The 11,226-nt window shown below is 44.3% G+C and overlaps 1 protein-coding gene across 2 annotated transcripts in view; it reads right to left on the reverse strand.

Annotated features, from left to right (window-relative positions):
* LOC147347765 (N-acetyllactosaminide beta-1,6-N-acetylglucosaminyl-transferase-like) overlaps positions 1-11,226 on the reverse strand; it is a 38,191-nt gene that overhangs the window by 24,884 nt on the left and 2,081 nt on the right. Inside the window, exon 2 of one of the 2 annotated variants that reach the window (XM_086370343.1) lies at positions 936-1,783. The exons of the other annotated variant lie outside the window; for it this stretch is intronic. Within the exon in view, the coding sequence (XP_086226469.1) occupies positions 1,713-1,783 (71 nt within the window). The 3' untranslated portion in view covers positions 936-1,712. Of the gene's footprint in view, positions 1-935; positions 1,784-11,226 lie in introns of those variants that run through there. 2 annotated transcript variants of the gene reach the window in all.

Genomic DNA, 11,226 nt, shown 5'->3' on the forward strand with positions numbered 1-11,226 from the left:
CTTCACTTCACTTCAAATAAAAGTATTTACAGTACTGATCATCCTTCGCACTCCATTACACTGAAAGCTATTTCATGGCCAGGCCTTTCCTTGTTAGAATCAACAGAACGTAGCACGCCCTGCGCTGCTTTGTCTCCTGTCTGGGGAAAGGCCCTTAATGAACCCATTAGACGAATTTTCCTCTTGCCCTGACTGCAGTGCCTACCTCACCTTCAAAACAAGGCACCAGGTTACACCCAGTTGGATGTAAATCAAAAATGCATTCCTAAGTTGTAAAGCCTTCCCTCCAAGTCCATGTAAAAGCAGCCAAATAAAAACCATGCTTGCTTAGGGCTGTTGTCTAATTTTAAACCCTATCTACAACCCGAGACAAGTCTGAAGGAGTTGAAGGTCAGTGGTAAATTCCATTTGGTGCTGCACGCACTGGGGTATATATAGGTTGCTCATTCTGGGAACTAACTGCCTATCTACAACAAGCCTAACCTTTTATATAGAACCACAGAAGTACTTCTGCTTAGACTGTTCTGCAAATAGGAGAAACTTCTTTAAAAAAAATTAAAAAGAGAAGAAACATGGGACAGAGGGTCCTAGGTTGTACCTGGCACATGTGGGTATCCCAGCCCACTCCCGCCCCTCACCCCCAACCCATGGAATGTCCAGCAGTTTTTAGAAACACACGAAATCACAGTGTGGCCTGAGCATTTCTTCTTGAAAGAATCTATTTAACCTGAACATTTGGATGAAAAGCACTAGGCTACAATTAGAAGCTCTATGATGACACAAAAGCAGCAAAACTAGAGGGTCAAGATGATTGTTGCTCTTGAAGAGAGTACTGGGGGATTCCTGGAGTATTTGTAGGAGTGTGGGCTCTTGTACTGGTTACTCAGGTGAGGATCAGTTTGAAAATTCAGTCATTTCAATTCTGATACGTTGGGTTTCCTGTATGTATATTTCTTTTTTCAAAATTTATTTATTTTTAATTGAAGGCTAATTACAATATTGTGTTGTTTTCTGCTATACATCAACATGTATACAGTGTATGTATACACTGTATATGCTGTGCTTAGTCGCTCAGTCATGTCCTACTCTTTGCAACGCCGTGGACTGTAGCCTACCAGGCTCCTCTGTCCATGGGGATTCTCCAGGCAAGAATACTGGAGTGGGTTGCCATGCCCTCCTCCAGGGGAATCTTCCTGACCCAGGGATGGAACCCAGGTCTCCTGCATCGCAGGTGACTCTTCACCGTCTAAGCTACCAGAGAAGCCCCATACATTGTGTAATATATTTCAATTAGAAATTTAAGAAAGTTCTAGAAGAGGTGGGAATGTGATGTGTACATAAATTCATAAAACAAAACCTGAGACTTCAGAGAAATGTTGGCCCCCTCAGTTCCTTGCCCCCTTCTTCTCTGCTCAGGGTCATTTTAGGGATCAAAGTGCCAATTCTGAGCATTCAGTTTTCAGGTGTGGAGAGCTTACTTTAAAGCACTTGAATACTGCTGTTTCCATTTGTGCAACAGTTATTTCAATATTTTAGCAACTCTGAATTGTGGATACGGACCAGTGACTAATACGTTCACTTTACAGGAAAAGATAAACCCTTGAGCCATCTAGACAAAACCTCTTCTGTATGACTTCTGATAAGAGATCCTATTGGGATATTGTGACATAAACAGTACAAAGTCCTCAGATGATCTAATGGATTGCAAGGACTCATGATAGGAAGCTTTGTGAGTCTGTCACATGTGTCTCTGAAAAAGAAGCTTCTCTTCCTTTTTGTATTCCTGAAAAAGAAGTGGATACAGTTGGGGTTATTCTTATTCTTCCAATTAAGTTCACAATATTCCTAATATTTGTTCTGAATCACAGACACTGTCAAGCCAAAAGTAACAAAAGCACAATGACATAACTACATGCTGTATTTGCTTGTTTTGTTTTTTTTTTCCCCTTTGGCTGCACCATGCAACTTGTGGGATCTCAGTTCCCCAGTCAGAGATTGAACCCAGGCATTGTTTCTTGTTTGCTTTTGTCTTGGGCCACATCATGTGGCTTGCGGGATCTTAGTTCCCTGACCAGGGATCGAACCTGGAGCCCTCGGCAGTGAGCTCTTGGCGTCCTAAACAATGGACCAACAGGAAAAACCACTGGACCAACAGGAAACTCCCCAAGGCAATTCCAAAGGGGATTCATAAAATAGTTAGACTGTCAATGTCTTTTTTCCCTCCTATATAAAGGAAGCAGAATATTCAGTAGCTAGAAGAGATGGAAAAAATTACCTCTAAACACTGCACATGGAACAGTCTACCCCCACTAAGCAATTCCTACTCTTAGTAACAAACCCCTCCCACGTTCCCTACAGGAAGAGGAAGGCCAAAATGAGCATCTTAACAAACATATTGCTCCTAAAGATTAAAGAACGTGTGCTTATAATAAATTCAGTTTGAGACTGGCTGATGGGCACATAAGGATGACTATACCATTCTGCATCCGATTGTGTGTGTTTGTAAATCTCTAATAGAATTTTATAGGAGGGCACAGCAACCTACTCCAGTATTCTTGCCTCGAGAATCCCATGGACAGAGGAGCCTGGTGGGTCACCCAGAGGCAGACATAGTCTAACACAGCCAGTCAGTCCATAGGGTTGCCGAGGGTCAGGCACAACTGACGACTTAGCACACACACACACACACACACACACAATAGAATTTTACAGTGGTCCCTGGTAAGTAGCTAGGAGGAGCAATAATTTGTTTTAACATCCAGGAAGTTGAACACGGAAATGAGAAGGATGTGGCTGAATGCACAGAAACCTATACAGATTGACTGTGGGGGGGGGGGGGAAACTCCAATTTCTTTCACATCTTGGCTATGTCGATTTCCTTTTCCAAGAAATTATATTTATTCTAAAGTGACATCTCTGTACATGATAAGGCTTAAGAGAATAAAACAATCCTATTAATCCCAGCTCCTGTTCCTTTCATGTGATGTGATCTCAGAAAGAGTCCTGAAGATACTAACATCCTTTGCATCTTTAAGGAAACACTCTTCTCATGGATATGAGAACATACTTCACAGTATTACTGTAAGAACTAAGTGAGACTTTTCTGTAGTTTCAGAAATTATACCCAATAACATTCAGGGAAATCAAAATTATAAAAAATCCTCATCCTAACATGTTAAACTGCTTAAGTTTTCTTATAGTTCCTCCTATTTCTCTTTGGAGGAACTTACATCTAGTTTTACATGGTTTTGGGGCTATGGTGCAGACATCTTTTCAAAGCGAAAAGAGATTTAAACGGGTTTAATTTAACACCTTCCTTGAGGATCTCATTAGTTTAGGAATTCTACACCATATTTAGGTTTTCTTAACACATATTTGTATTAACAAATAGAAAAACACTTCACCTCTCAGTTTACACCCAATTTTTTTCACTCAGTTCTCAAATCAGCTTTACTAAGTAGCCATCATTACTGTGAGTTTAAACAGATGAGGAGTTTAAGGTTTGGGTATCCGTGGTCAGGCTTCTCAGGTGGCTCAGTGGTAAAGAATTCACTTGTCAATGCAGGAGACACAGGAGACCCAGGTTTTGATCCCTGGGTCAGGAAGATACTCTAAAGAAGCAAATAGCAACCCACTCCAGTAATCTTGTCTGGGAAATCCCATGGACAGAGGAGCCTGGCGGGCTACAGTCCCTGGGGTTGCAAAGAGTCAGATATGACTTAGTGACTAAATACCACCACCCATGGTCACAAAGTTACTAAGGACAGAGCCAAAATTCATCATCAATTTGTCTCACCCCAAAGCCCGGGATATTTCTTCAACATGAGTCCTTCCCAAGCATCAGTCATTTCCACACCCCTTTTACAATAGCCACCCTAAGCAACCAAAACTGTAAAGCTTTGCCTTATATAAACTCATTTTCATTTTTACTGGTGATTACCTTTTTTTCTCTGTTAAGGAGATGGAAATAAACAGAACCAACATTTGCTGCAAATCTATGTGCTACTCTGTAAAAGGGCCGTGCCAACAGTTCTCAAGGGGGGCTTCTAGCATCAGTACCCCCCGCAACTTGTTAGAACTACAAATTCTGGACCCTGCTCCGATCCTACTGGACTGGAAATCCTGGCGCTAGGGGCCAGCAGTCCGTGTTTTAATGGGCTCCACCGGGCTCCTGAAGCATGCTTTGTCTGGGAACCACTACACTATATACATTATCTTATTTAATATTCATAACTTCTCGAGACTAAATTTATTACTCCCACCATCACAGATGGGTTAACTGAGACAGCATAGACCAAGACCAGTATCACACAGTTAGGTGGCAATGGGAGCCAATATCTAACCTGCACTTATCTGGTTCCAAAGCCTTTTCATAGTATTGCGTGCACTTGAGGGGAGATATCGGGAGACGCCATTGCTGTGGTTCAGAGAAAGTAGAGATCTAGATGACAACGAGATCTGTAGACACCGATTATATATATCTGTTATGACTGTGACATGCAACGAACATTTTACTGTTTTAAAGAGTCACTGAGGGACTTCCCTGATGGTCCAATGGTTGGGATTCTGCACTTCTATTACACCGAACACGGTTTGGTCTCTGCTCAGGGAACTAAAGATCCCGAAAGACACACAGCGTGGCCAAAAATACATAAAACCTAAAACCTTGGTTCTTCTTGAAAAGATTAATTTCAGACAGTCGGTAGAAAATTGATTGGAAGTGGAATGAAAGTTGCAAAAAAAATGGCCTTGCTGGGTCTAAAGCAAGACATTAATCCTTTCTGCACGACTTAAAGTTGTGTTAAGCTCAGCTTACTGGATATTTAGGAATGGTATCTGTACATAATTAAATGTGTATATATACGATAACCCAATTTTTCTTGTTTATATAATGTTGTTCTAGGAATTAGGGATTAAAAGTTAATTAAGAGCAGTATTTCCAGATTATTTCCTTCACAGGATGGGTGGGGAAATCATTGGGCACAGATTTCCCAGTGAAGAGGATGACCCAGGAACTTCCCTGGGGGTTCAGTGGTCAAGAATCCGTCTGCCAGTGCAGGGAGCAAAGGTTTGATCCCTGGTTTGGGAAGATTCCACATGCCTTGGGGCGACTTGAGTCTGTGCTCCGCAGCTGCGGAAGCCCCCAGGCCCTAAAGCCGGTGCTCCGCAACAGGAGAAGCCACCGCAGTGAGAGGGCCTTGCACCGCAACGGGGAGGAGCCCCTGTCCTCCACAGCTAGAGAAAGCCCCCAGCAACAGACCCCATGCAGCCAAAAACCAAGAAATAAATGTATTTTTTTAAAAGAAAATGATCCGAGTGTTATACAGCACAACCGATGGCCAGAGGCATCATAAATAAATGCCTTCAAATGGCTACGGCTTCAGTATAGTCCTGTCTTTTTTGTTTAGTTGCTAGGTCGACCCCATGGACTGTAGCCCGCTAGGCTCTTCTGTCCATGGGCTTTCCCAGGCAAGAATACTGGAGTGGGGTGGCCACTCCAGCAGATCTTCCTGACCCAGGGATTGAACCCTCGTCTCCTGCATTGGCAGGCGGGTTCTTTACCACTGAGCCACCGGCTTAGTATAGTTTAATTAGGTGAATACTCTGTAACCTGTCTAAGGTTTCTCTACCCCTGGGGCCAGGCTGACATCTAGATTCTCAAGAGCCAGGATATAGCGTGACCTTCTCTGACCTCAAATTACTTCCCCAAGAATCGCCTACATTTACCAAAGAGACAAAACAAGCAAAACAGGCCTGCCGCCCTGATACAATATTGTGAAAATCATGTCCAATTGTATTATGTGTATTTTACATTATCTGGCCATACAAAAACGATGTCATGTGAAAACTCTGCTCAGCGGATAGGAACCCAAGGAAAGGATCTGTTTAGTGTCATTTCTCCTTCAATCTGAATTTACCTCCATGTCAACAAAATAGGTGCCACTGTGGACTGTCATTCAGGCACGAAAAAATAACTCAAGTATAAGCCTGAACGTTCTAACAATGTTCATTAAAACACGATGCTTCCAATCCGATTATGTTCATCATTCTCAATCAATGGTACGATCAACATGACTGAATGCATCCTTTGTGGCAATAGAAACCGAACTCTAAATTTAGGCTGATGTTCAGAGAACACAATGCGTACTTTGAAAAAGCCTGGGGGTTGATCCAGCCACGCCCAGATTTAAGGTTGGGGTAACCTTTTCAGAGAGAACACGTACCTTCCCAAGAGCTCAGTGTTTACATTTGCTGAGAGCTACACCTGGAGAAATGTTTCTCAAGTTTCTATTGTTGTTTTTCCTTTAACCTTTCATTTCCTTTTGCTCCTGTTTTTTCCAAGCCAGTAGCTAAGGGTTGAAGGTGAAGGTGTTTGTTGTTCAGTCACGTCCAGCTTTTTTCGATCCCATGGACTGTAGCCCGCCAGGCTCCTCTGTCCATGGGATTCTCCAGGCAAGAATAGTGGAGTGGGTAGCCATTCGCTTCTCCAGGGGATCTTTCCGACCCAAGGATTGAACCTGGGTCTCCTGCATTGCAGGCACATTCTTTACTATCTGAGCCACCAGGAAAGCCCCTAAGGGGTACTCTGGGTCAGATTCAGACAGAAGAAGCCCACTCTGTGAGCCGGGAGTAGCCAAGTGGGAGACAAACCGCAGGGCTGGCTAAGTGCCAAGCTGTGGGAGATACTCAGACTGAGGGCAGGTAAGACAGGAACCAGGTGGCAGTGCCCGCCTAGGGAACTGGTGCTCGCTCCGGGCATCAGAGGAGACTGCGCGGGCCCAGCTGGCTGCCCAGGAGCCAGTTTTTTTTGTTTTTTGGACCACTCAGCTCTTAGCTCCCTGACCAAGGATCGAACCCGAACCCTTTAGAGTGGAAGCATGGAGTCTTAACCACTGGGCCATCAGGGAAGTCCCTGGGAATCAGTTTTCTAAGCAATGATTCTGCCCTATTAACATTCCAGCTGAAACTCTTAAAATTCCACAAGGACTGGTTATCTCTCTCTTTACTGGTATCACTTCTTGGCCTAGCTCTTACGGAATTATACCTTCAAGCCTACCCACTGTTTCTCTGATTCTATCAAAAATTACTCCTCCCCACCTCAGACAGGGGACACCACTCTCTGAACTTTTTTTCAGACTTTGATAGCTGATTAACAATGTTGTGATAGTTTCAGGCGCACAGCAGGGACTCAGCCATACATATGCGTGTATTCAGTGTCTCCTAACCGTCCCCTCCCCAGACCCAACCCACAAGCATCAAACCCTCTTCAGGCACAGCAATAGGTCGCAGTGTAGGGGTAGTGATGGAAAAGATAAAAATGGATATCACATTCCTCACCCTAAAGGAACTCAAACAAGGAGGAGGAAGGGCAGAGGGGCTTTTCACTTAGCAGGTAGTTATAATTTAGTGCTGGCAACTGTGGCAGGGCGAATAGGACTAACCAGCTGTCTGGAAGGTGGGTTATCAAGGACGGCTTCTGGACGAGGTGACATCCAAGGAGGGTTACAAAGGATGCATAGGAATAGTCAGAGATGATAGGAAGGGTAGCTCAGAGAAGACATCATAAAAAAGCCACCAAAAAAAAAAAAAATTAAGGGAAAATCGCTGAAGTGTGTAGGACCAAGTAGTTGCTGGGATATGAAGTGTGAGGCCTTAGGTATGAAGCAGTGAGGGGAGAGAGATGGGGTAAGGGAGGAGGGGGGTCAGGTCAGAGAGTCCTGCTGTGTTGGGGAGCTCCCTGGCGGTCTAGGAGTTCATGCCCAGATTCAATTCCTGCTCAGGGGACTGAGATCCTGCAAGCTGCATGGCATGGCCAAAATTTTAAAAAATAAAATATGTATATATTAACAAAATACATAATGGGACTTCCAGGCGGTCCAGAGTTTAAGACTCTGTGCTTCCACTTTGAGGGGCACCAGTTCAGTCATGGGTGGGGAAGCTAAGCTGCCCCATGGCATGGCCAAAAAATTAAACAAACAAGTGAACAATCAAAAATGCTTCAAAAAATTTTAAATGAAAATTAGTTTCCTAAATGTCTGCATATGATCTATTTAAATAGAGGTTACCTCTTATCAACTGCTGTTTCTCACTCACAATTTGTTGTCATCCAGGCGCTTAGTCGTGTCTGACTCTTTGCGACCCCATGGATTGCAGCACTCTGGGGTTCCCTGTCCTTCACCATCTCCTGAGCTTGCTCAAACTCATGTCTATTGAGTAACAGATGCCATCCAACCATCTCATCCTCTGTTGCCCCGTTCTCCTCCTACCCTCAATCTTTCCCAACATCAGGACTTTTCTGATGAGTCAGCAATACGGTGTCTAAAAAAATGGCCATTCTTCTTTTTGATGTGTATTTTGTGAACTTAAAAAAAAAAGAAAGTGTACTATTTTCCACACACGATGTTTAATTAATTTTATAATCTATAAACTTAATAAAATATCTCTGGAAGAATACAAGGAAGCATTAATATTGGCAGCTCATAGAGTTAAAAAAAATTTAACTTAAAAATTTTAAAGCTCTTGAATATATTTCTTATTTTTAAAAATGGGGACGGATAATCAGGGGGAAAAAAAAAACCCACAACATTTTGAGGGGTTGGAGTCGGGGGGTGGATTAGTTCAATATACTAAAACCTGATGAACTAAATCACTAAACCTGATAACGCAACCATTCAAATCTCAAAACTTAAATTCCATAAAGTCATACCTGTCTCCTTCCAGAGCCACCCTCAGTTCACAGAATGGTGCCAGGTACCACCGGGGTTTAATAAGTATTTGTTAATTGCTGAAAACACACATGGCACCAATGTTTCTATTTTGTTTTTTTTTTTGAAGACTTCTTTTCTATTCTGTAGGGAGACAATGTCCTCAAGATTCTTCATGTTCTTTTTGTTACCGTTTAGCAGTGACTAGGTTCAAAGTCAGCCTGAATGGGTCTCGCCCACCAGCCTCTGTGAGCAGCAGAGGAGCCCTGAAGAGTACTTCCCAGGTCCACTGGCTGCGCGGAGGGAGAGCCAGACCACAGCCTGGTCTAGAGCGGGCGTGGGGAGCAGGTACAAAAGCCTGGGTGGGTCGTGGCAGTTGGTTCCAGCAAGGGCACCTTCCTGTGACTCCAAACACACACACACACACACACACACACACACTTCCATATCCCTTCTAACCTGATTTCTAGGTTAGAATGGTCAGGTGGGGCTTTCTTTCACTCTTCCAAACTTGTCTTTTCACCTTTCTGGGGTTCTGCAGGGAATTTGTTTTAGATATACAGCAAAGAAAAAACAAAACAAAACAAGACTGTTCCTTTTCCTGCTACAAGAGAAACACTTCAAACTTCAGGGCTCTCAAATCCAGGATCAGACCCCAGCTTTGCCTTGGACAAGCTGTGTGAACCGAGCACATCCCTGGTGGCTCAGATGGTAAAGAATCCGCCTGCGATACAGGAGACCCAGGTTCGATCCCTGAGCCAGGAAGATCTCCTGGAGAAAGAAATGGCAACCCAATCCAGTATTCTTGCCTGGAGAAATTTCATGGACAGAGGAGCCTGGTGGGCTACAGTCCATGGGGTTGCAAAGAACGGACACGACTGAACGATTACCACTGCTACTAAGCCTGATTTTCCTCATCTGTACATAAGGATAACAATGATTATTTCTCATAATTAAAAGAGGTGCTATGGCGCATAACATACCCAGCACAAACTGTATTAACAAAAACGGTATTGCATGCCATGTACAGAATGTTTACACTTATTTGTGAACAATTAGGATGAACACTCACTATGAAATGGAGCAGGGCTCTGCCCATGGTCCTTGCCCAGCCCCCTACCCTGTGTCCTCTGCCTGCCTTTGTGGAAAAACTTTAGCCAAAGAATAAGTTGAATCAGAGAAGTGAGAAAATGCAGAAACAAAGGAAAATAGTCCAAGCAGACCAAATAATAATAATGCTGTCATTAAGCATAGTCAAGGACCTTTGGTTCCTTCTCAAGGGCTATAGATAAATAAATATCTGAGCCATATCCTGTGAGCTGTCTTATAGATAACTGAAACCTCAGGTAAGTTAACTACTTGACCATAGTCATGACATGCTGCTGCTGCTGCTGCTGCTAAGTCGCTTCAGTCGTGTCCGACTCTGTGCGACCCCATAGACGGCAGCCCACCAGACTCCCCCGTCCCTGGGATTCTCCAGGCAAGAACACTGGAGTGGGTTGCCATTTCCTTCTCCAATGCATGAAAGTGAAAAGTGAAAGTGAAGTCGCTCAGTCGTGTCCGACTCTTAGCGACCCCATGGACTGCAGCCTACCAGGCTCCTCCGTCCATGGCATTTTCCAGGCAAGAGTACTGGAGTGGGGTGCCATTGCCTTCTCCGAGCCATGACATAAGCTGCCACAATTCCGAGAACTGGTGTCAAGGAAAGGGGAACAAACCGACCACTGATGACCAATTTCAAGATGACTGTCAGCTCTGACTGTGCTGTTTCTGCCCGTAGCCCCTCCTGCAGCTTATAAAAGCTCTTGCCCACTGGTTGTCAGTAGGGGAAAGCCCTCCTTTGGACAGAAGTCTGCCCTCCCCGCTCCGTGGTCAGCATCCAAAATAAAGCAAGCCTTCCTTTCCACCAACCTCGCTTCTTTCGAGCAGCAAGCAACCGCACCCCACTTTCCGGTGCAACTTAAACTGTGAAAAAACGTCGATTCACTCCCCCTCCTGCAAGTCTTTGCGAACTCTAACCTACTATTGTCTGAAGTTCACTGCATGCCTCTGCCCCCAACCACCTTGCCAGTCCTTTTTCCTCCCCTCTTTAAGTAGGTTTCTGTAACTGCCACTCTAGATTAGCCCTCAGGGATGCTGCGCTATTGGGCACCTAACAATTGCTGTGAGTCCACGTTCAGGTATGAAGGTAGCAATCGTGTGTGCCAACAATAGCGATGCTGCGGCCAAGAGAAGGGAGGTTTTTCAAGCGTGGCAGGCTTGGGGTCACCTCCCCGCAGGGCTGACACCCAGAGGCAAGCTGGCACAAGAGTAGAAACTAGGGCATTGGGACATCGCCAGGAAGAGGCCCTAGAGGTCACACGGACCTTCCCAGACAACATATGGGAAACAGAACTTTGAAAAGAAACCCAGTCCTGAATCTAAAGAGGGAATCTGCTGCTGTTTCCCGCCTCCATGCCTCAAATACCTTAGCCCCAAATTATCATGAACAATGGGAAAGACTTCACAGTATATCACAACA

This window comes from Bos grunniens, chromosome 23 (genome assembly GCF_055505025.1).
Source record: "Bos grunniens cultivar Pamir isolate PY7600 chromosome 23, Bosgru_T2T1.0, whole genome shotgun sequence".
Classification (NCBI taxonomy): Eukaryota; Metazoa; Chordata; class Mammalia; order Artiodactyla; family Bovidae; genus Bos; species Bos grunniens.